At 45.5% G+C, this 26391-nt stretch overlaps 1 protein-coding gene across 1 annotated transcript in view; it reads right to left on the reverse strand.

The window, feature by feature from the left end:
- GABA-B-R2 (gamma-aminobutyric acid type B receptor subunit 2) overlaps positions 1–26391 on the reverse strand; it is a 351207-nt gene that overhangs the window by 165570 nt on the left and 159246 nt on the right. The window contains 2 exon segments of the mRNA XM_071688897.1: positions 1452–1668; positions 16830–16997. Of these exon segments, the coding sequence (XP_071544998.1) occupies positions 1452–1668; positions 16830–16997 (385 nt within the window).

Here is a 26391-nt window from a genome sequence, read left to right on the forward strand (position 1 = left end):
CTATAGTCTCTGAAAAAGGAGAAGAAAACGATCAATGATAATTCATGCGTGGCACTAAATAAAGAGAAGCTACAGACTCCGTGCGAGATATAAGATATTAAATCTTTTCTTCAGAAAAAAAAAAAAACGTTTTGGAATATATAAGAAAGGTAGGAGGATATGATTTATGAGACACTCCACCCAAGCGTAAAATGATGGAAAGACTCTAATGTTTTACCAAGTGAAATGAAATGAAACTTGAGTGCCTACTGACACTTGAGTGCCTACTGACACTTGAGGGCCTACTGACACTTGAGTGCCTACTGACACTTGAGTGTTTACTGACACTTGAGTGTTTACTGACACTTGAGTGCCTACTGACACTTGAGTGTCTATTGACACTTGAGTGCCTACTGACACTTGAGTGCCTACTGACACTTGAGTGTTTACTGACACTTGAGTGTTTAATGACACTTGAGTGTTTACTGACACTTGAGTGCCTACTGACACTTGAGTGTCTACTGACACTTGAATGCCTACTGACATTTGAGTGCCTACTGACACTTGAGTGTTTACTGACAGAGTGCCTACCGACACTTGAGTGCCTACTGACACTTGAGTACCTATTGACACTTGAGTGCCTACTGACATTTGAGTGCTTACTGACACTTGAGTGCGTACTGACACTTGAGTGCTTACTGACACTTGAGTGCCTACTGACACGTGTGTTTAGTGACACTTGAGTGTTTACTGACACTTGAGCGTCTACCGTCCTGGCATAAGTTACATATCAAAAAAGGGGCCAAAAAAAGAGTTCACGAATCTACACAATATTTACATACCATGATTACTAATCTTTGTCTAGTTACATATATGTGATAGACGTAAAATCCCTCATCATTCAAGTCTGCTGACTTATATCACTTGCTAAATGCCTTTCCTAATCAATATGCAAATCTATGCATGCACATGCCCCGCCCCCATCATAATCTGATCATTTTACCACCTTCGTAATGAACACCTACAGTACAAGCATGAAGCTCCAATCATGTGTTGACTTCGGGTACTGTGAGGACGAGAAATGCGTCTAGAGACAGATAGACAGAAGATAGACAGACGCAGGGGTGACGACACACCACCCCACATGTACACTACACACAGTAGCGAGACAGACAGTCGGGAGTGAGTGCTGAAGCCTTTCATTAAAAGAAGATCAGATAAATGGTTCCAAACAGTCCCAGACGAACCCAGAGATAAACATCCATGCAACATGCGTGGCAGCAGAGGGCAACTGTCATGTTGATCATGCAAGACATGCAGTGAACACTACCCTGGCGGCTTGACCTTACGTGACACGAGACAAAAAAGATCGTAAGTACTTGTAGGCTAAGTAGATAATCGTATTTAAGTAGATAGATACTGGTAGGTAAGTAGGTAGATCCCTACACACACACAGACACACACTGACTCACCTGTGATGATCCACTGATAGTTCTTGCCATACATTCCTTTCCTGTAGGCCTCGCAGAATATCCTCCGGGCCCAGTGCTCGTCGAAGTAGCCGAGGATGATGCGCACATCCTTGTCGTACAGCTTGCGCAGCTGCTCCTTCAGCTCGTCTGCGATGTTCTGCGTCACAACGATTTCGTAGTCGTTCATCTCCAGCATCGAGGCCATGTGGTTGTGTGCCTGAGAGGGAGAGAGAGAGAGGGAAGCCAGGGTTAGTAGTGTGGTTAGTGGGGGTGAGTGGAGGTGGTGGATAGTGGTGGGGTCGGCGATGGTTTATGAGGATGCTTTGGTTAGTTGGAGTGGTTGTTCGTAGTGGTTAGTGGTGGTGGCTTGTATGGGGTGCTGGTTTGAGGGGGTTGTGGTTTGTGGAGGTGGTAGAGAGGGAGGGAAGCCAGAGTTAGTAGTGTGGTTAGTGGGGGTGTGTGGAGGTGGTGGATAGTGGTGGGGGTGGTGGTGGTTTATGAGGATGCTTTGGTTAGTTGGAGTGGTTGCTCGTAGTGGTTAGTGGTGGTGGTTTGTATGGGGGTGCTGGTTTGAGCGGGTTGTGGTTTGTGGAGATGGTGAAGGTTTGTGGAGGTGAATTGGTTAGTAGGAGGGTGGTTGCTCATTGTTGTTAGTTATGGTGGTTTGTGTGGTTTGTGAGGTTGGTTAGTGGTAGACGCCAGAGGGTAGTGGTGGGTGGTGCATGTGGTTGACAGTATAGTTGTAAGAGGTGGTAAGTAGAGGGGACTTGGTACATGGTATATTGTAAATAATAACCTTTGACCTGACCCTGAAGGGTTAACTCTAAAGTTAGGTCATCACACCCAGGGGTCGTACCGTCGTGCTCAAGGGTCGTACCGTCGTACTCAAGGGTCGTGCCGTATCAACACACATGATCAGACGAGCATTTTGATAAATATATATTTACCTACACACACACACACACACACACACACACAAAACTTGTTAAGAATTATGCAAAGTACTTTTACAGCATAAGACGGTGGGTGAATGGAATACCTTGAACGAGGATGTGGTAAATTTGGACAGTATACAGAAGTTTAAAGTTTGTATCATAGTTAAGAAAGTTCAAGAGATGGGGCCCCACGAGTGTAAAACTCCCTCCCCCTACAGCAGAAATACGTAGTGACACACACACACACACACACACACACACACACACACACACACACACACACACACACACACACATATATATATATATTAGCTTCATCTTACTGCCTCATGTTATGAGTTATGGAACATAGGTCTCCGTATATCATAACGTCACAATATCCCACAAGACAGAATATCATATTACCGATGTCTATGCAATTTCTTCCTCCATTTATCACTGTATCTTTACTGTAATGCATTACGTTATCATGTAACACATTATGTTACAGTGAACGTGGTTTGTATTCTATCTAGGCTCCTTCCAATTCTCACAGGATTGTGTTATTAACAAATTCTTATCTAGTATCTGTTTAATGTTATCTGTCTTCTTACTTCCTTGACATGGATCAGGAATTTAGAATGAGTTAGTATTTATAAGTTCACCGCCCCCAGCCAAGCCTCCAACAGAGGGACCCTTACTTCCCTGTCAGTAGGGAACAAGCGAGGTCAACTGTGGGGTCAAGGGTTGTCGGCCATGACTACCTATGTGGAGACCCATAACCAAGTCTATGAAATGCCTGACAATACAGAAGCCCTTAATCAGGACTTATCTGTCCACAACAAGGGCATGGAGTCCCCAACAATACAGAGACCCCCTCAGCCAAGGGCATGGGGTTCCTGACAATACAGAGACCCCCTCAGCCAAGGGCATGGGGTTCCTGACAATACAGAGACCCCCTCAGCCAAGGGCATGGGGTTCCTGACATTACAGAGACCCCCATCAGCAACGGGCATGGGGTCCCCAACGAACCAAGTCCCCCCATCTACAGGCATGGGGTCCCCGACAATACAGAGACCCCTTCAGCCAAGAGCATGGGATCCCCGACAATACAGAGACCCTTCAGCCAAGAGCATGGGGTCCCCAACGACCTGAGGACCCTAGTCACAGACAGGAGACATCGGCATCCCTTCTGTATATCGTCAGGAGGAAAAGGATGCCAATACTCCGCCGGCGAATTCCTGCCGCGTCTGTGTCCATACGACGCTCACTTGTTTTGTGGCCCCGGAGCCAATGCAATCCTCATCTGGATACCATCAAATTACCTCGAGTCTCCTCCTCTGTGGCTGGAGGGGCAATTAAGTGGAATGTATTAGTCGGTTCGCCCGGGTTGGCTGAACCTTTTGTGCTTTAGTGCATAAGTCTCGAGTGTGTGGTGGGGGCCCCTGTGTCACTGTTTACACTTCCACGTAGACTTTGATGGTGATATATATATATATATATATATATATATATATATATATATATATATATATATATATATATATATATATATATATATATATATATATATATATATATATATATATATATGTATATATATATATATATATATATATATATATATATATATATGTATATATATATATATATGTGTGTGTGTGTGTGTGTGTATACGTATATGTGTGTATGTGTGTGTGTGTGTGTGTGAGTGTCTTTTATCAAAAAAGTAAACAGTCTCAGAAAACAACTTTGATCGGAATCAACCGACCAATGAAAATCCCTTCTTAGAACCAAGTGCTCATTCTCCGCTCGAGTGATTGGCTCTGGGAGACGCACGGGGACCAAACTTCCAAAGCCAAGACCTCAGGAAGCCAAGATGTAAGTCATGGGATGTAGCTTCGAGACCTTGTGGATGGCTTCACTGGCCCGAGTGTGTTCAGACCTTGTGAAGGCTAAATGCCGTCGAGTTATTAAGGCCTTGGATTCCATTCTGGCTGACGAGACTCCATAATGCAGAGAATCAAGTCCCCAAAGATATGGAGAGGATCTGTCGAGCGTTATATGACCTTCACTAGTGTAGTGGTTAGTGTTGCTGACTATGAATCACATGCGGGCACCCCAGGGTTATGTAATATATTCCCTCAAAGGCCCAGTCCTCTGTTCTTAACGCTACCTCGCTAATGCGGGAAATGGCGAATAGTTTGAAAGAAGAAAGATATATATATATATATATATATATATATATATATATATATATATATATATATATATATATATATATATATATATATATATATATATATATATATATATATATATATATATATATATATATATATTAGACAATGTTAGACAGATAAATTCATGAATAAAGGTAAACACATACAAACACTCACACACACGCTCATCATTAATCTATAAGGCCCAATATTCCCACATACTGACATCAGGGATGGTCTCTATGATCCGATATTGCTACGTAAATATATATCTCAGAAAAAAATACTCAAAGAAAACGAAATACGATATATTGCTAAATCCAAATTTTGAAAAAAAAAACGCATGAAACTAATCTATCTAGTCTATCAAAACAATGGGGTTGTGATTGGCTATGTTAAAAGGCTCAGAATCAGATTAAAGTCGAGAGAAAATAATTGCTCTGTTAGAAGAAAAAAAATATGAGAATAACGGTAATTTAACGTTGTTACAGCAATAGAACGAAAGGGTAAAGTCAACATGTTAATATGGTTAATATGATGATTATGAGACATTAGTCTAAATTACCTGTAAAACTAAAGCATTTGATATCTATGTCTCAATGGTTGGATAACAGTTCCTCTCCCTTTCCCAGATCTTAACGTCAACTCTCCCTTCCATACTGAGACAGTTGGATGAGGGAGTTCCTTTTCTCCTCCCTGACCCAAGCATCAACACTCCCTTAAACCCCAGGGGGTAAAATCAGGAAATATTCTCTCCCTCCCAGACCCCATCATCAACACTCCCTTTCAGATCAAAGAATAGCATCATAGGGGATTCTTCTCCCTCCCGTATCCTATCATCTCTCCCTTAATTCCCAGGGAGTAATTTAGGGGGGGGTGGGTTAGTACCTATGCTCCTTAGACCACAGCATCAACACTCCCTTAAATCCTAGGGCGTAGCATTAAGGAGAGGGAGTGAGTGTCTCCCTACACCCCTAGACCCCAGCAACAGAGGGAGGCAGCGTCGGTCGGCCTTGTGTGCCCCTATATACCTCCTGACGGGTGGGGAGGCACGTCAAGTGTTGGGTCAACACCCGGGCGCCTCTCGTGACCTGATATCCATTAGAGACGAGGTGAGGGAGGAAGTCTGGGGTGACATTGGGTGGGACAGGGTGTTTAGCGGGAGTGGTGGGGGAGTGTTTAGGTGCAGGGAGAGGTCTGGGGTGACAGTGGGTGGGGAACGGGGTATTTAGCGGGTGTGGTGGGGAAGGGTCTGGGGTAAGGAGAGGTCTCGAGTGAGAGTGGGTGAGGAGTAGGGTGTTTACCGAGTGTGATGGGGAGTGTTTGGGAGTAGGGAGAAGTCTGGAATGACAGTAGTTGGGGAGTGGGATACTTCTTGTGTGTGTGTGTGTGTGTGTGTGTGTGTGTGTGTGTGTGTGTGTGTGTGTGTGTGTGTGTGTGTGTGTTTGTGCAAACATCTTATGGTTAAGATGAAAACAACTTTTATCTCTTTCTTTCCAGAGTTGGCCGGACGGACGCGGTGTTATGGATCACCCAGCAGCAGCACGCTCTCTAGTCTGAAGACCATTCCAGCTCATAACATGCTCTTGGAGTCAGCTTCCAGTGGCGTGCCTGAGGCCAGGTGCCGCTGACATTAGCCGTGTGTGAAAACCTCCGGAGGGACGGAAGACTTAGACATGTCTGGAGCTGGAAGACTTCCTGGACGTGTGTGGAGCTGGAAGACCTCCTGGAGGTATGTGCAGCAGGAAGACCTCCTGGAGGTATGTGGAGCTGGAAGACCTCCTGGAGGTATGTGCAGCAAGAAGACCTCCTGGAGGTATGTGGAGCTGGAGGAACATGCAACATATGTGGTAATATCGATGCCATGAGGATACCCGGGTGCACTTTAGCTACTCGGTAGTAATTATAGTGTCTTGATGGTGGGGAGGTCGGACGAACACAAGTACTTTAGTGTCAGTTCGACGGCGAGGTGACCTCGACTGGGGAGAACACAGAGCACAGTGTGGCCACTACTACCCACACTGGGCCTCGCTTTGGTGCTGTGAAGAATGCTGCCTAGGACACAGTTGAACAGCAGTCGTCACTGCTCATGACTGGGGAGCTCCTCCAATACAGAAGAACATGGATGTCAATTCTAGCGAAGAATACCATAGAGAAAAATAGCTTCATATCATTTACTATCCCAGTTCAAAGTTAGATATGGACGCATAATGACTCGAGGAGTGAAAATCTTAAGAAAAACGCGAAGAGCAAGTATTTAAATACAGTCTCTACCAAGAAATAACGTGAGGAAACAAGGCAATTAAGACTGTGACAACTCAACTACGTATTGTAGTGGTCAAAAGGATGGATTATCCTGATCCTCAACTTCGTTATAATCTGTAACGTAACGCTCGAAATTCGTAGCCAAATATCGAATGTGTTTTCGTTTATGAGAAAGAAAGGAAAAAGGGAACCTAATGGTTGAGGAATCAGGAGACATAGGAATATCTGAATCATCTTTACAACATCAGGTCATCTTTACAACGTCAGGTCATCTTTACAACGTCAGGTCATCTTTACAACATCAGGTCATCTTTACAACATCAGGTCATCTTTACAACGCCAGGTCATCTTTACAACATCAGGTCATCTTTACATTGAGCCTGCCAGCCTCGCTCCATGGTCGGCCAGACACCAAGTTGTCTCGCAGGTCTCGCATCTCTCGTCCTCGTGGTAGCTGATGCTTATACATTCAACCCAGTCCATCTCGATCGGTCCTTTGCCTTCGTTAAACGTGTGTGTGTGTGTGTGTGTGTGTGTGTGTGTGTGTGTGTGTGTGTGTGTGTGTGTGTGTGCGTGGCTATCTTATTTCGCCTCATGCACCTGCGAATACTCTCTCATGCATCCTCCTCATAACACCCCCGTGCCTTCCTCACACACACACACACACACACACACACACACACACACACACACACACACACACACACACACACACACACACACACACACACACACACACACACACACACCCCTCTGCATAAGTGCCATAAATTTGGCGAAATTGGCACAAGTTCGCTCCGCTCTGCCTGCAAGTTGCGTCCGCATTAAAAACTCGGGCATGGCACGTGGCCCACTTGTGTCTCGTTAACCACGTGATATTAGTAACTTGGTCTTCCCAGTGTTGTGGGCTCCGTCTCCCACACCACGGACGTGCCTGCAGGAGGGAGAGAGGCGAGCCGGCGGAGTCGTGTGTGTGATCACGAACTTCTATACGCATCTGTAACGTTAGTTTTGGGTGAGGGTGACGCAGCAGACGCTCTCCCCTCACCGTCAAACTGCGCGGGGTTAGAGAACACTCAGAGACCGTAAGGTGGGACTGAAGAAGAGGAGATGGTTAGAGAACACTCAGAGACCGTAAGGTGGGACTGAAGAAAAGGAGATGGTTAGAGAACACCTTGAGACCGTAAGGTGTATGTTGAAGAAGACGAGTTGGGTAGAGAACACCCAGAGACCGTGAGGTGTACATTGAAGAGGAGTTGGGTAGAGAACACCCAGAGACCGTAAGTTGTACAGTGAAGAGGAGGAGATGGCTAGAGAACACCCAGAGACCGTAAGGTGTACATTGAAGAGTAGGAGTTGGGAAGAGAACACTTAGAGACCGTAAGGTGTACATAGAAGAGGAGGAGTTAGGTAGAGAACACCCAGATACCATAAGGTGTACATTGAAGAGGAGGAGTTGGGTAGAGAACACCCAGATACCATAAGGTGTACATTGAAGAGGAGGAGATGGGTCGAGAACACCCAGAGACCGTGAGGTGTATGTTGAAGAAGAGGAGATGATCAAGGAAAGATATGATGGAGGACTTCTGTAGTACAAGAAGCAGTGGATGAATGTAGTGAAGTGAAGGATGCGAGGTGGGGCTGCATGTGGGTGTGTAGAAAGCTGTGTGGTTGTGGAGATGGTTGAAGAGACGGGAGGAGGAGGAGCGGCCCCGTGTGTGTGTAATGCTCCCTCCCAGAATTGTACAAACTGGGAACCACAGGAGGACCTCCCCTATGGTAGGAGGGGGCCCTGTGAGAAGCATAAACTAATGATAGGAGGGGGGCCCTGTGAGAAGCATAAACTAATGATAGGAGGGGGGCCCTGTGAGAAGCATAAACCAATGATAACACACACACACACACACACACACACACACACACACACACACACACACACACACACACACACACACACATACACACAAAAAAACTCAAACAACTAATAGAGAAGGTCCAGAAAATGTAAACAAAGGTAAGGAAAGTGGTTAGCATGGAAAGTTAAATGTAGATGAAGTAACGAAAACAAAATATCAAAAGACCAACAGAATATTTAAGAAATAAACCTCAGGTGATATTCCTTACGTGACATTAACCTAAATGTCAAAGCCATTTCAACACATATACCAACAAAGTCCTCTCTCACTCGTCCTCTGTGTCTTGGGTTTGTGTGCGCGTTCAAGTCTGCGTTCAAAAAGAAACGCTGTCTTGCTCCTTCACATCTGAAAACTCTTTGTTACTATGTGCTCTGATCAATAAATCCTTCGTGTGGTCAAAGTTGACTTACTTGAAAAAAAAGAAAAGAGTGAATGGAATTACTTCAGGAACTTTTAGATGTTCAAAAACTGACTTGGAATATAATCCAAGAGGACAAAATGACTTTTCAAGTTTTCAAATGGTTAAAAAGATGAACTTAACTAAAGACAGAAACATACCACAGTAATTCGTATTCTATCACGCCCAAAAATATGGTAATTCGTATTCTCCAACGCTGAAAAATATGGTAATTCGTATTCTCCAACGCTGAAAAATAAGGTAAATTCTATACTGTAACGCTGAAAGCTCAGGTGAACTATATTCTATCAAACTGAAACTCACGACCAATTTTTACACCAACCCAAAAGTTCAGTATAGATTTTTCACTGAGTGAAAGATGGGTAATATTCTTGGATATTTCTTCTTTTCTTTGTTGCGCTTAGACCTTCAATTTCCCTTCAATTTCAAACCCTTGTATCCTACTCACGTTGAGACAACTGAAGACGCGGTTACACGATCAATATTTCAGAGCAGTATTGACCATCAGCCTCATTGGTCAATACTGCCTCAATACTCGAGCCAGATCGAGCAAGTCTTGCCACCTATTGGTCAATATTGCCGGCCATGTGTCGGGAGGGGAACGTGTGTTGACGTGGGGGTCTGGGTAAGGCAGAGGGAAGGGGGAATGCGTCAATATAGCCGGGTTAAGTGATGTCTTGATGGTCAATACAATCCACGCCAGAGATAGTACGAGACTCTGAGACATTCTAATAAAATCCTGAAGTAAATTCTTGTCTGTAATTCTCAAGACACAGAGAGAGAGGGAATTAGCCGATCTTTTTTTTAAGTTTTGATCTCCAACACCACATACTTCTCTCCTTCACGTGTCTTGTGTATGAAATTATAATACAGGAGGCGGGAACGATTCCAAGATCCATCTTCCAAGTGGGGTCGGGAGGTCGTGTTGCTCCCGACCTGCTCCACGAGACCTTTGTGGCGATCATGGTCGGGTCAATATCTTCTCTCGTCAACACTGGCAACGACAAATGGTTGGCCCAGTCTGGCTCAATGTTGATCGCTTTTTAACACGGGTCTGATGGGGTTTTGCCGACACTTACAAAGCGATAAGTATCATTTGCGTTGATGTATGTACACTCAAGTCACCCATGCTCGTAAAGTAAGTCTTAAATGACTTATAAAGTCATTCCTAGGTCAGAAGTCAAAGGTCGGGATTATCGTAACCCAGGGTCGTTGTATTATTTTCATTGTATTGTGGTGGTACACAGTCGTACAGCAGTGATGAATCGTCGTGTTCATGGGGGTCGTACCATCCTGCTCAAGGGGGGGTAACGTCGTGTTTAAGGGTCGTACCGTCGTGCTCAAGAGTCGCTCCGTCGTACTTAAGGATCGCACCGTCGTGTTCAAATATCTAACCATCGTGTTCATGGATCGTACCGTCGTGTTCATGGATCCTACAGTCGTACTCAAGGGTCTTACCGTCGTACTCAAGGGCCTTACCGTCGTACTCAAGGGTCTTACCGTTGTACTCAAGGGTCTTACCGTCGTACTCAAGGGTCGTACCGTCGTACTCAAGGGTCTTACCGTCGTGTTCAAGGGTCGCTCCGTCGTGTTCAAGGGTCTTACTTTCGTGTTCAAGGGTCGTACCGTCGTGTTCAAGGGTAGTACCGTCGTGTTCAAGGGTAGTACCGTCGTGTTGAAGTTTCGGTGCGCCGTGTTCAAGGATCGTACCGTCGTGTTCAAGGGTCAACCGTCGTGTTCAAGGATCGTACCGTCGTGTTCAAGTCTCGGTGCGCCGTGTTCAAGGATCGTACCGTCGTGTTCAAGGGTCGTACCGTCGTGTTCAAGGATCGTACCGTCGTGTTCAAGTCTCGGTGCGCCGTGTTCAAGAATCACAAAGTTTAGCTCAAAGAGTTAATGAAGTCCGTGATTATGCACGTGCCCAGATCATATTAATTACTCTACATAATTAAGGAAACTTTGACAAGGTGCAGAGGCAGTTAGCTGCTGCCATCGACGAGGCTAATTACCAGCTGGGTAATTAAGGAGGGTGGGAGTAACTACGGCTGGAATAATTAGTGTTATTAGGATTATTCCGATGATTAGGGCCAGTGTAATTACCGAACAAATGCATCACTGATTTTCCTTCGCTGATCTAATTGGTCGTAGAGACTTTCTCTGTAAACTGTGAGGAACCACACACACACACACACACATACACACACACACACACACACACACACACACACACATATATATATATATATATATATATATATATATATATATATATAATAAGATAGATATATAGACGGGTAGAGACATAAAATTGGTAGATAAGTAGATAGATGAGTCGACAGAAAAATAAATGGACGGATAGACAGAATGATACAGCATAAAGAGATAAACAAGTAAACATTGACAGAAAACAGACAGATAACCGTGTGTTGTCTGATACTCTGTAAATGATAAATGAATTATAATGGTTGTTGGAAAGCCTCAACAACTCCGAGTGATAAATGAATGAGAAGAATTCCAATCTTTCATCTGGGAAAAGCAATCCGATTGGTGATTAGATTTCTTCGAGGATACAAAAAAAAAAGGAAAAGAAAGTTCTTTCCAATGAGATCGGTGTAGCATTTCTTCTCGCGGTGTGTGTGTGTGTGTGTGTGTGTGTGTGTGTGTGTGTGTGTGTGTGTGTGTGTGTTATCGACATCTTGGAATAAGTTGCATTTTCTTCACTCGCGATAAACAGAGATAGAACATGGAGCATGATCAAGGAACGTCGATATACGAAAAAGGAAAATCTATGTGAAGTCAGAAATATACGGTAGCATTTAATCTTCCAATGGAAAGTGAACTCAGGGAAGCTTCCAATGTAGCTATGGTATAATGACAACATTGGAGTGTACAATGGACTGTCACTTGGTATGCAAAACATCGTTGAACACATTTGTACAGTCCATGAACTGAAATGAAAGTCATCCAAGGTGTGTTAAGTCCATGTTCCTAACAGACTTAGGAGTTCCAATCCTTTCCAGTCTTCAAGTAACTTGGGATCCAATTCCTTCTAAGGTAATATAAGAATCCCATAAGCCTTATGTCCCGAGGAGGTCTTCCCAATCCTTGACATTTCAATCTCTTACTCCTTCTAATGCAACACTTTCCAGTTTTTCCTTCTTCCCCAATCCTAGATAGACATTTCCGTCTTTCACTCTTTTCCAATCCTTCGATAATCCTGCCTTTAGCTACTTACCAATCCCTCGCATTCCAGTCCTTCCTTTTGTCCGAATCCTATGTATTTCAGTCTCTCATCTCTTCTCAATTCCTAATATTCCAATCTTTCGGCCCTTCCCAATCCCCGATACCCCAGTCTCTCAGTCCTTCCCACTCCCTAATCTTTCAGTCTTCTCGTTCTCCTCCAATCCTTGATGATTTTTCTTTTACTGAATCCTTGATAAGATGGCTGCCATCCTTGTGGAAAAGATGGACTGATTCTTAACAAGCAGTTCCACATTTCTGTTCTGAACCAGCAGGTTTCACACTTCCGTAATGTTCCTGGATTTCCTTAAAGAACGAATAGATGCCCGTTCTATGAACGACAGATAACCCCCCAGGTTCTTCTGGCGAGAGATAATCCCACGTTCTTTTAGGGAAAGACAGATGGACGTCCATTCTTTTGAGATATAGCTCCACATTCCTCTAAGAACAGATAATTCCACTAATTTTATTTCCAGGAGAGCCTCCGCCTCCAGAGCCCCTGATGAGGCGGCACGGTCGTCTAATATCAGGTAAAATTGAATTCAGGACATCAATTTGAACGGTCGCTGGCCATCGTGGGGTTCCCAGTGGTCATAGAGGGTTTATTATGGAGGGAGAATAGACGAAATTGGTTCTTTGGCCGCTGGGTGAGAGACAGATGGATCCGTCGGTGGATATTGACACAGACATCGATAGGGATGAATGTGGCTGTGTACAGGCAAATGCTGACACATGTACATCCACCCACACACATAAACACACAGACGTATACATAAACATATACATATCAATGTATCACAGGCACACATATATATATACACAAATATACAGACAGAGATTCCTCTACCACTTCTCCCTTCATTCACCATCCCCTTTCCTCCTTCCCAAGCCCCTGTTTCATACTCTTCACTATCTCATTCACCTTCATCTCTCCACCAGCACAATCTCTCTGCCTCCCTCCCTCTTCCCTATTGACTTTCGTCTATCCTGATAACTCTCTAACTCTCTTCCTCCCTCCTCTTCGGCTATCCTATTCTGTCTCCTACTCTACAGATTAGGAGTTTAAGATACTGTTACAATCCTCCAGCAGCTAACCTCGCAATAGACCATCACAGCCCATGAGGTCTTCTGTCATCTGTCTCTCCCACGTACCATCCTCCAACAGAGAGCATCACCACACATTATCAAATCCTCTGTTATCAGTCCTTCCCAAGGAGTCCACATAACCTCCTCTGTTACCTGGCTTTCCCATGCACACCCACGTGCTCCCTGGTATAGACATTCTTGTCAAAGACGATCATGTCTTTCGTTATCTGCCTTTTCCTTCCTTCCCTGGTAAGGAATTAAACAGCCAACAGCAGAGCTTTTCTTTCCCTGACACACTCGAGAGCCGATGATACAAAACAACACAAATGAACTCCACCGTTACTGTATTTTTGGGGTATGTTTTATGTATTACTGGAGCGATGCTAAATTCTCGAGCAGCTACGGTTATATTGCACCATATATGAAAGTTTCCATATAAAGAAAGTTAATTCGCCTCCATAAACCAAGCTATACGACCCAAGATAATAACTTCTCTCGAAAAAGATCTTAAGAGGGACACGAAGTGGTGCTGTCAATGTTTACAGATGTCTGAGCATGTGTGTGGAGACACCTGGGTGAAATGCTGGTGGCAGGTCTACATATCTGAGAGAGAGAGAGAGAGAGAGAGAGAGAGAGAGAGAGAGAGAGAGAGAGAGAGAGAGAGAGAGAGAGAGAGAGAGAGGGCGAGACAGAGCAATTAGCTGATGTAAGCTTCCGCCCCTCCTGTCTGTGGCAGAAGTCCTTATTGACAGTGCCCGCAGCACTCATCTCTCTCTCTCTCTCTCTCTCTCTCTCTCTCTCTCTCTCTCTCTCTCTCTCTCTCTCTCTCTCTCTCTCTCTCTCTCTCTCTCTCTCTCTCTCTCTCTCTCTCTCTCTCTCTCTCTCTCTCTCTCGCCGTGCACATAAGACCGAGCTTTTTCCTCTCGCTCTTGAATCCATCATCTCTTTCTTGTCCTTCGATTGCAACCTTCACACCTCTCCCGCTCTCATTAATCCTCTCCACAGCCCGAGACACCTCTCCTTCACACCCTGATTCTCCCTTACTTATACTCTCACCAGCACCCTCTCTCTCTCTCTCTCTCTCTCTCTCTCTCTCTCTCTCTCTCTCTCTCTCTCTCTCTCTCTCTCTCTCTCTCTCTCTCTCTCTCTCTCTCTCTCTCTCTCTCTCTCTCTCACACACACACACACACCCCACCACTACCTCCGGGACCGACCTCCTCAGCCTCTCTGCCATAACGTGCACACCCCACAACCCATCAACACCATCAGTTCCAGCAGCCGTTGGAGACGCTGGGGCGGTGGTCTGCTGTGGGAACCTAACCTAGCTTCTCCCTTAAGTACTCCCCAGACTTACTCCGTAGCGGCAGGTGGGGGGAGTCAGGGCGGGGGCGGGGGGGAGATTAAAGGTCATTAAGGGGGCGTGTGAGATGAGGAGAAAAGGGGGGTTTGTTTACAAGGGGTGTTAGAGCGTGGTTTAAAAAGGGAAGGGACTTTGAAAGTACAGAATGGTCGAATGGATATAAACACCTCACCTTTAATCATTAACTATCATTCTTTATCTTTTACTTTATCCCTCTTTCTCAAACCCTAAAGCCAGCTCGAAGCCAACAGGTCATACAAGATGTGGAAGCCATCCAGGCAATAAGGATCCACTGGCCATCTATTTCCATCAGATATGCCAACCTTATACGACTTATTCTTTTTCATACACGAACACTTCGAAACCATTGTTCGAACACTTGTTACAGACAATACATCACGTAGATCTATCTACACCTATACTCTTGGATTTAGTATCTATCTATAGCTTAATGCACCAGTAAGCCAGACTATGTAACACACACAGAAAATATCTTATCGTCCACCTAGATAACGGGAAAACCTTTAGTCAAAGTCTATCACAGACGTCCATTCTCCCTCAGGACTGGATCTCGAGATAGCAATGTTTATAATGTTTATAATGTCTATCAACCCACGAGGCGTCCTCAAACCTCAACATGGACGACATATACAAGAGTACCATTGGGAAATACTCTAACTGTAGACAGATATGAAGACGAGGCAGCGAGGAACGTAGACACCGACTGCAGCAAGTCTGGGGGGTTGTGCGAGGTCTCGGTGTTATAGTCGCAAAGAAAGGAAACGATAGGGTTGAGGCATGTTGTATGGGGCTCTGACACAGCCCAGGCTCACCACTCTACCAGCGAGGACGAGCCTGCGTTTCTCTTCTGGTTTTATAACGCCATCATTAGAGGCAGGAAGTGTGGAAGGAAGAGGTCCATTCGAGGAGCTGGGGGATACAAGGGCTGAAGGGCGTTGGGAGAGAGAGGGAACTCCAACTGAGGTGAGGACGGATGGGGAAGGAGAGAGTGTGTGTGTGTGTGTGTGTGTGTGTGAGGTGGGGCTGGAGGGGTGAGTGGGTGGCAGCGGTAATGGGGAATGAAGAGATGAGAGGCGTAAGAGGAAGTAACTTATTCATATGATGTAGATGGGGAGGTAGATGGAAGTTTATAGATGGATGGAAAGGTAGACGGATGAATAGACAGATAGACTGATGGATAAATATATAGGTATTTAGACATTTAGACAGACGGATAGAAAGACACATATAGATAGAACGATATCGATAGATAGATATAGATAGATAGATAGATAAACAGACAGATAGATAGTTAGACAGATAAATAGATAGATAGATAGATAGATAAATAGATAAATGAATAGATGGATAGACAGATACAGAGAGTACTAAATGCAGTGCTAAAACTAGTCCAGGATTCAAGGCATTCATCATCCTGTATTCTTTCTGTACTTGTATTTGAGAAATGAAAGACAATAGAACAGAACTGCAGAATTGAAATTCATTTTCTCTACATCCCTGACACACTTTCGCATGCATGATACAATGCTTATACCAAACATACACTGTACTGAACACGGTATACGCAAGCAACACATACGTCACTCGAAAATATACACCAAGAGCAGGACCAACACCCACATGAGCTTGATTTGTTGTGACGCCCACCACTCTACCACAATCACCACACTTCAGTGTTACAGTGCACAGGCCGACGCCTGGCAGACACCAGCACACAGCATATACCAGAGTACACCCTTAATAAACACCCTCGTCAACCAGAAAAAACAAAGTAGAAAACGAAAATAAACATCTACAGACTTTCATACATCATTCACGTAGACTTGTCACTTCCCTGAACATACCCAAGCTGTTCTTCAAAGGTTTCTGATGGAGGCTCTGGCCTTCCCGGCCACCACAGAGGCCTCACCACACACCAGGTCCTGGGTTTACTCACCAGGGCGTGCCTCGGCTCGTTCTGGAAGAGGGTGCCCACTCTCGTCCAGTTGAAGCGCTGCAGGAGATGTATACGAGGGTGGTTGAATTCCTTGTCCGATGGGGCCATCCGGAAGAAATTGGGGTACTTGATGGCAGAGAACATGGGGTGTGTGTCCGCGTAGGAGAGCTGTAAGGGAAGGAGAACAAGATAGTGTCACAATGTTGCTTTTATAGTCAGAAAATAGCAAAGTCAAAAGCTGATTTTGAGTCTTATAGAATGGATAGGGTTAAGCTTCTCTTGAGACCAACATACGAGTTGGTCACATTTTACTGTTGTGTCCAGAAACAGGACAAAGTTATATAGATACGTGTCAAAAATAGGACACAGGTACACGTTACCCATGTGTCCAAGAACGGGACAGTCACACTTACCTGTGTCCACAAATGGGACAGTCACACTTACCTGTTGTGTCCATAAATGGGACAGTCACACTTCCTGTTGTCCATAAATGGGATAAGATCAAATGCTACTTTTGAATCCACTCCAAAAAAAATAGTACAAAGTCACAAATTTACTATTGTCTCAAGTGAAGAATTAATGATTTGGAGGAGAGAAAAAAAAGAGTAGAATGAAATGTTTAGTGAATGATGGTGACTTCTGTCTTGCGGTATTCCTCTATTTCTCCTCTTTCAGCTTTTACACACACACACACACACACACACACACACACACACACACACACACACACACACTACGAAGAGTGTGTGGAAAGGTTCGTGATGGCCTCAGGAAGGGTGCGTGTCACTACCCATTTGTACGGGGAGGGGACTGCTCACTTGTCCCCTCCATCTCTTAAACTTTCTCAACAGTCATAAAACTTTGTAAACTTCTGGATGATCTCCACCAGCAAGGTCCCATGACTCGCTTGATGCCTTCTCTCCGCCACATAGTGTACTATAAAAGCAGATTTTTTTTTACATATTCCTCGAAAAGTTTTTCTTTGGCATTATTTCATGTCATGGATTCTGGTTCTTCTATCCTTGTGTCTTGCGAGGGACTGACTATCCAGTGTCGTCGTCATCAAACTGGTTTAAGAACTATAAGTTCGTGATCATGTCACCCCTATACTTTTCTCTCTTCCAACGTGGACAAATTCAATTTTTCTAACCTTATACCCTGTATCCCATCATTGTTAATTCTGGTAGCGTCTTTGTTCCCCTTTCATGGACTTTATCTTTTAGTTCTTTGTGCTTCTGGCAGCTGTGGTGACCAGCCACGACCTAGTATAGGATGAGAAGACCTGACTGAATATTTCCTTATCCATGTAACTCAATACAACTGCAATATTTGTTAGATGGTTTGTCTTCTTTATCATTCTCCTAAGGTGAGACTATGACGACAAATCAGAGACGAAATCCACGCACAAGATCCTCTTACACACACACACACAATTTCCTGCAACTCATCTCCTGCTCGACAATATTCATATCCAGGTTTTTCTTCACTCTGTCCCATCCTCGTCTCTTTACATTATCTCGGATCGATTTTCTTCAGCCACAAATCAGACCAACTTTGGAGTTGTTTAGGTCCCCTTGTAGGCTGATGCAATCCCTCTTGCATCTCACTTCTCTCCTAACCTTGACATCATCCGCAAACATATTCACGTATGAATGGAATCCATCTTGTTCAGTCATTCACGTAGATCAAGAAGAGCAACGATTCCAGGATGGATCCCTGCTGCACGCCTCGTGACCTCAGTCCAATTGGACAAGGTTCCTTTGACAAGTCATTTCTTCCCTTCCACTGAGATCATCTCCTGACCATCTAAAGAGTTTACCCTTCATTTCTCCCTGAATCTTTTGCTTGTAAGATCACCCTGTGCACGGCACGGTGTCAAATGCTTTCCAGCACGTCAAGAACAGACGACCCACTCACCCTCCCTTTTGTCTAAAATGGAGCTCACTCTCTCGTTGAAATCTAAGTGGAGGATCGTCACATCTTTCCCATTAACCTTGCCTCGCACCTTGGTATATTCTCCTATGCAAAATGTTACACATTTCCTTCCAGATTGCTTCTGTCCAGTACTTCGCAGTCCACGTTCGTCAGGGAGACGGACGAGTCTGCAGCAATTCAGCGCCTCCTCTACTTCTCCTCTCTTAAAAGACAGGTACGACGTCAGTCTTCTTCCATTGTCAGGGACGTCGTGAACAACATCTAAGAGTAGTTTGTCCAGCGTAACAGAACACACATCGCCAGCACAATGTGTGTGTGTGTGTGTGTGTGTGTGTGTGTGTGTGTGTGTGTGTGTGTGTGTGTGTGTGTGTGTGTCAGAGCTGAGAGAAACAAGGACATAAACATCATCAGAATATTGGCTGAGTAGGCTGGCACTGACATCTCGAGGACAAGAAAGAAATATATGGGCTGTGGCTGAGTGTGTGGTCGGCGGTGGGCGGGCAAGTGACTGGTGGGACATGGGGAGCCGGGCAAGAGAAGTAGGGAGGGGGGGGGAAGAAGAGGAAAGTAGCTGAAGGGAAGAGAGAAGAGAACTGGCCAAGATGGGCAAGTGGCTGAAAAAGGAAGACCGAGAGGTGGGCAAGGCGAGCAAACTTCGAGTGCTGGGAAACCAAACGAAAATATCTGGGAAAAGGCCAAAATGAGGTGAGATCTTTACACGAGACACGTTACAGGGGTAGCTAGTCTGAGTGGGGGAGACATCTGCAGTATGGGGAGCTTACCTGCGGGAGAAGACAGAGCCATAAGAAGGGGGAGTTTAGCTGCTGTGAAAGCAAAACACGGGGAATCCAATTGTAGGAGAAACATAGCGTTGTGTGGAGTTTACCTGTGGGGAGAGTGAGCAAGGGATGAACGCTCCTTGCCTGTGGAGGGAACGGTGGTGGAAGAAACTAAAAAAAGAGTTGGGGAGTTTGACTTTGAAGTTAAAACTCGCGGGGAGAAAAGGCAGGCGCCGAGAGAGAGAGAGAGAGAGAGAGAGAGAGAGAGAGAGAGAGAGAGAGAGAGAGAGAGAGAGAGAGAGAGAGAGAGAGAGAGAGAGAGAGAGAGAGAGTCATGTTGACTCTTATGATTTCGTGTTGGGGGGCTGCAGGTAAGCTCCCCTGGGATTGGGGAGAGGGGAGAACACAAGATCCGCAGAGGAGGGGCGTGGGGCGGAGAGGGCACGGGGGCGTGGGAAGTGCTTAAGCTCCCCAGGGGTGCAGGGAAAGGGAAATATAATACTCGCTAAATAATGAGCAGGGGAGGAATACTGCAGGGTAAATAGGTAGGAGATAGAGAGAGAGAGAGAGAGAGAGAGAGAGAGAGAGAGAGAGAGAGAGAGAGAGAGAGAGAGAGAGAGAGAGAGTCGTCCTGGCGTTGGCAATGCTTCATGGCTCGCCCGTTACCCATTGTGTTGGCGGGGCCCATAAACATGAAACCCATGACGTTGGCTACCCTGAGTGTGTGCTGGTTAGGGACCTCAACATCCACTGATGATACACAAACCACTCAGGATGTTTCCGACGATGTTGAAAAGGATGTTTAGAAAAAGGGTAACGTGATGTTTAAATGGTTAGTAACATGAATACAAGATGATCATGAGAAATCATGTCCCACTGATGTTTATAAGATGTTATAGGATGGTAATGTGATGTTTGAATCATATCCGAGTGATGTTTAGAAAATGTTCTATTGTATGGATGAAGTTTGTATGATGTTAGTATTCACGACTATGTTAAAAGCATATGTGAATGATGCTAGAATGAAAGTATGATGTTTGAACGCTTTTAATGTAATGTTTACATGATGTTAGAATGCTAGTGTGATGTTAATATTTGAATTGCTTTTCAGGGTTGTTGAAATGTTTCAATTACACCATTGTTTTGATAATGTCATATTTCATGGTTGAATTATTAAACATCATCTCCCATAATACTAGAATGATAATGAAACAATGTTAAACTTACGTAAAAATGATGTTTTGTACGAAATATGATGTTTAGATGGTGTGATATTTGAATAATGTTAACATGATACTTAGATAGTGTTAATAATGTTAGAGTGATGTTTGAGTGATGTTAACATGATGCCTAGCTGGTGTTAATAATGTTAGAGCGATGCTTGAGTGATGTAAACATGATGATATCATCATCATCGAGATGATGTTTCATGTTAACAAGATGAATCTGGTTACAATTATGTTTACGAAATAATAACATTCTTAGAATGATGTTTGCATGTTGCCCATACAGTGTTTATAGGCGAGGGAGTGGTAAACATCGAGTATGGTGAGATACTAAGGGGCCTCTCCTTTATCAACAAACCCTTTCATCACCATGTGTTAGTTGAGCAAATAATTAGAACTAATGAACGGACGCTAATTACCTTCTTTGTCAGCTGGTGTATAGGGGAGTTTGAGCCCCTCTTCACAATCTTTCCTCTCTCCCTCATGTAATATTCAAACTGACTCTCCCTTCCTTCCTTCCTTCCTTCCTGCCTTCCTTCCTTCCGTCTCTCTCTCTCTCTCTCTCTCTCTCTCTCTCTCTCTCTCTCTCTCTCTCTCTCTCTCTCTCTCTCTCTCTCTCTCTCTCTCTCTCTCTCTCGCTGGCAAGGGGCACTGCATCTTTCTTCAAGACCATATTACCTCGTTTGGATCCTCGGGGGTAGTGGTGGTCTGTCTGGCCCCCTGTGGTCTGTGTTTCTACCTACTTCCCTTTAAGTACAGTCGCGAGCCACGTAAACATCTGGCGCGGCCTTCATTATCCTGGAGCGTCTGCGATCCATAATAGCTGCCAGCTGTAGAATCTCACACCCCCCTCGTCCATCTGTCTCTCAGAAAGTCGAGACAGAATGTCTGTCTTCTGTCTGCTACAACATCAGCTCACTGCTGTTGTTCTGTTCCCTTTCTTAGTCTGTGTCGACTGTCTGTCTGTCTGAGTGACAGACTAAATGACTGGTTTCTGTCTGTTTGCATGTCTGTTTATCTGTCTAACTCCCCATTTGTCTGTCCGTGTCTATATACATGTATGTCTTTCTGTATGTCTGGTTGTCTGCATATCTTATACACCTGTCTGTCTGTCTACCAAAATTTCTCTCTGTTTGTGTATACACCCGCCTACGTATCTGTTGTGCCGAAGAAGGCACCAGCTTACTGTTGAGGTGAAAGAGAGGGATACACACACACACACACACACACACACACACCACAGCTGAGAGAGAGAGAAGAGAGAGAGAGAGAGAGAGAGAGAGAGAGAGAGAGAGAGAGAGAGAGAGAGAGAGAGAGAGAGAGAGAGAGAGAGAGAGAGAGAGAGAGAGAGAGAGAGAGAGAGAGAGTTATTGAGAGACTAAACACAGCAGCAAGATCTAAGATCTCGAGCAAAACAAAGGACAACAGAGGCCAAACCTGAGGGTGTAAGATAGACCATAAACAAGAAGAGACCAGACCCAGACAAGTTCAATGTCCCATACTGAACAAAAGCTGACAAGAGACCAGAGCAGACCATGCTGAGACCTGTAGGCTATCTCATACAGGGGGACGAGAGACCAGACACGTTGGCGTAAAGACCATACGATAGGAGCTCTTCCAGGAATTCAAGGCCATAGGATAAGAGCCAGGTCATAGACCAAGTGTAGGGGGGGGGTCAAGTTCAAGAGGGTGCGGGGCCATAGAACTGGGCCATGAGGTCATGGGCCAAGAGGAGGAAGGGGGCCAGGTTCAAGAGGGTGCGAGGCCATAGAACTGGGCCATGAGGTCATGGGCCAAGAGGAGGAAGGGGGCCAGGTTCAAGAGGGTGCGGGGCCATAGAACTGGGCCAAGAGGAGGGGGGCGAAGAGGAGGAGGGGGGGGCCATGTTCAAGAAGGTGCGGGGCCATAGAACTAGACCATGAGGTTATGGGCCAAGAGGAGGAAGGGGAGGGGGCATGTTCAAGAGGGTGCGGGGCCATAGAACTAGACCACGAGGTCATGGGCCAAGAGGAGGAAGAGGGCCAAGTTCAAGAGGGTGGCAGGGCCATAGAACTGGGCCACGAGGAGGAGGAGGGCCAAGTTCAAGAGGGTGGTGGCCTGGGCGAGAAGACCAAGAGGGCAAGAGGAGAGAGGTCAAGAGGTTGGCAGGATCTCCTAGACCAACAGCTGAAGGCACTTGAGGCGCGTCACGTGACCCAGAGACAGACGTGGGTAAACACTTTACTGTCGCTGAGGAGATAGAGGAGTCAAGCCTTCCTCTGGTGGGCTAGGTCCTCCCCTCTGGTGGGCTAGGATCACCTCCCTCCCTCCCCTCGCTGGTGGGCCGACCGTCCCTCCACCCTGGTGGGCCAGGCTCTCCCCTCTGCCACTGCCAGAAGAAGGCTGAACCAATGACCACCACATTCACCACAGATACGATGTCTGGTGTCTCTTCATGTTTACCAACAACCAAAAGCTATGTTTACCAACAACCAAAAGCTATGTTTACCAACAACCAAAAAGCTATGTTTACCAACAACCAAAAGCTATGTTTACCAACAACCAGAAGCTATGTTTACCAACAACCAAAAGCTATGTTTACCAACAACCAAAAGCTATGTTTACCAACAACCAAAAGCTATGTTTACCAACAACCAAAAGCTATGTTTACCAACAACCAAAAGCTATGTTTACCAACAACCAAAAGCTATGTTTACCAACAACCAAAAAGCTATGTTTACCAACAACCAAAAGCTATGTTTACCAACAACCAAAAAGCTAACCAGCTCTGATGACTGAGGATCATCGTCTGTCTTAGATTTATCTTGGCATGGTTGACAAGTGGGTCTAATGGCTACTTCATATTACCTGTCAGCTAAGTCAGATTAAAAGATGAAGTTTTCTCTCTCCCAACGCCTTCGTCTTATCTTACAAGGGTCAAGGGTCGCTCCCACTCCATTAGCCATTATCTAACATCCATGTCATTCTTCCATGGTCCACACTTATCCCCTATCCCATTACCTATTAGCCAACACCCCCTGCCACTCACCCACCTCACACACACGTCACCCCAACCCATTACCCAATAGCCAACACCCCTTGACACTCTCCCACCTCACACACACGTCACCCCAACCCATTACCCAATAGCCAACACCCCCTGCCACTCTCCCACCTCACACACACGTCACCCCAACCCATTACCCAATAGCCAACACCCCTTGCCACTCTCCCACCTCACACACAAGTCACCCCAACCCATTACCCATTAGCCAACACCCCCTGCCACTCACCCACCTCACACACAAGTCACCCCACCCCATTACCCATTAGCCAACACCCCCTGCCACTCACCCACCTCACACACAAGGCCACCCGTCCCATCTCCCTTCCATCAAGTTTCCTCAGTTCGTTACTGCTGCCAACGCTTGCCTCGGCCATGTCCAAACATCGTTAATCATGTTGGAAATATCTCTGCCAAACTCTCTTCACGCTGAGCCTGACCTGTCTCTCTCTCTCTCTCTCTCTCTCTCTCTCTCTCTCTCTCTCTCTCTCTCTCTCTCTCTCTCTCTCTCTCTCTCTCTCTCTCTCTCTCTCTCTCTCTCTCTCTCTCTCTCTCGTAATTATAAACCCCCCCCCACACGAACCCCTCCCTACGGGGTTCCGGCTGCCTTTAAGGCTGCGCTACAGTCAGTAGCAGGGTGAGGGTGGTGTACCCCAGGAGTGGTGGGAAGCTTTTCTTTCCGATGAGATTGTACTCCGATGATACTAGCTCGATTAAGGTGACTTTTCACAACCAGGAGGAGTACGGTAGTGCCTCTGTGTGTGTGTGTGTGTTGTGTGTGTGTGTGTGTGTGTGTGTGTGTGTGTGTGTAACACTCACCAACTCCATCCTGATCACCAGCTCCTCGCCTCCGTGGTGTGTTATCGTGAACATCAGCTGGCAGAGGAGGAACCTTCCCCTCCTCCTCCTCCTCATCCTCCCTCCCTCAAGGGCCTGAGCAATTGAGGCTCGTCGCCAGCCGGAGGGAACTGCCTGTAGGCGACGCTGACAGCGGTGTCCTTCGCTCAAAATGGATGTTAATGTGTGATATGTTCTCCTGAAGGCCACAGAACTTCCGGCCCAAGACGCAATAACGCTCTGGCCGAGCTCCGTTGAAATGGAGACTCACATATTTATTTTTTTCCTTCTTTTTTCTATCAGGGTGAGAAGAGAGAGAGAGAGAGAGAGAGAGACAGAGAGAGAGAGAGAGAGAGAGAGAGAGAGAGAGAGAGAGAGAGAGAGAGAGAGACAGAGAGAGAGAGAGAGAGAGAGAGAGAGAGAGAGAGAGAGAGAGAGAGAGACAGAGAGACAGAGAGAGAGAGAGAGAGAGAGAGAGAGAGAGAGGAGAGAGAGAGAGAGAGAGAGAGAGAGACAGAGAGAGAGAGAGAGAGAGAGAGAGAGAGAGAGAGAGAGAGAGAGAGAGAGAGAGAGAGAGAGAGAGAGAGAGAGAGAGAGAGAGAGAGAGAGACGGTGTTTTGACAGATAGAGGAAGAAGAGAGTCATTTCATTATGCATATATATATATATATATATATATATATATATATATATATATATATATATATATATATATTCATATATATATGTTCTTTCATTCATACATATTCGCCATTTACGGCGTTAGCGAGGTAGCGTTAAGAACAGAGGACTGAGCCTCAGAGGGAACATCCTCACTTGGCCCCCTTCTCTGTTCCAAGGTCAGATGTTCAGCCCATTATCTTGATCACTGGTGACGTCATGTGACTCTCTTTTAAGAAAGATGTTTCCTCTCGTCATCTACCCACCTTGTGACCCTTGTATATGGGCAAGACGTCTCGTACATCCCTCCATCATCCTTCCCTAACCCTCCCAGTGGCTCCTCCTCCCTCTGGTAACCAGTCACTCAGTTTTCGTTCATCAGTCACCTCTACATCACTAGTTCCAGATCCGCCAAGCAACGGGTCATGTTCTTAACATTCTTCACGACGCTCGTTTTCTTTTCATAGACTCTCCCCCAACAGTTGTACATTGTTGTGTAACCTGCTTGCCTTGTAGCGCCCGCCCCCTCTCATGGCAGACTCATGTACTGTTATGACTGCTCTTCCCTCCCTCCCACAACCTCCCACAATTCCTTAGATGATGCACAACCAGTGTTGTAATCCCTCAGTTCTGATCATAACTAGGCCTTTTAAGTCCTTGACGATACTAGCTCCTATGGCTGACCTTGTAGCCCTTAGGCCCTTGGCCTTATCAGGCACGAAAGACAAGCATTTCTAAAAACCCTCGCCCTTACCAGCTCTTAATATCAGCCCTGTAACCCTTAAGCTCTTGGCCTTACCTGTACTTAACACTCGACATTATCATCCTCAAAGCCTTAGACTTACTAGCATTTAATACTACTCTCGTAGCCCTTACATATGACCATTCCAGACCTTAAGACTAGCCTTGTAGCCCCTGCAAGAGCCTTGGCCTTACCTGTACTTAACACTCGACATTATCATCCTCAAAGCCTTAGACTTACTAGCATTTAATACTACTCTCGTAGCCCTTACATATGACCATTCCAGACCTTAAGACTAGCCTTGTAGCCCCTGCAAGAGCCTTGGCCTTACCTGTACTTA

The sequence above is a fragment of the Panulirus ornatus genome, chromosome 46 (assembly GCF_036320965.1).
Source record: "Panulirus ornatus isolate Po-2019 chromosome 46, ASM3632096v1, whole genome shotgun sequence".
Lineage (NCBI taxonomy): Eukaryota > Metazoa > Arthropoda > Malacostraca > Decapoda > Palinuridae > Panulirus > Panulirus ornatus.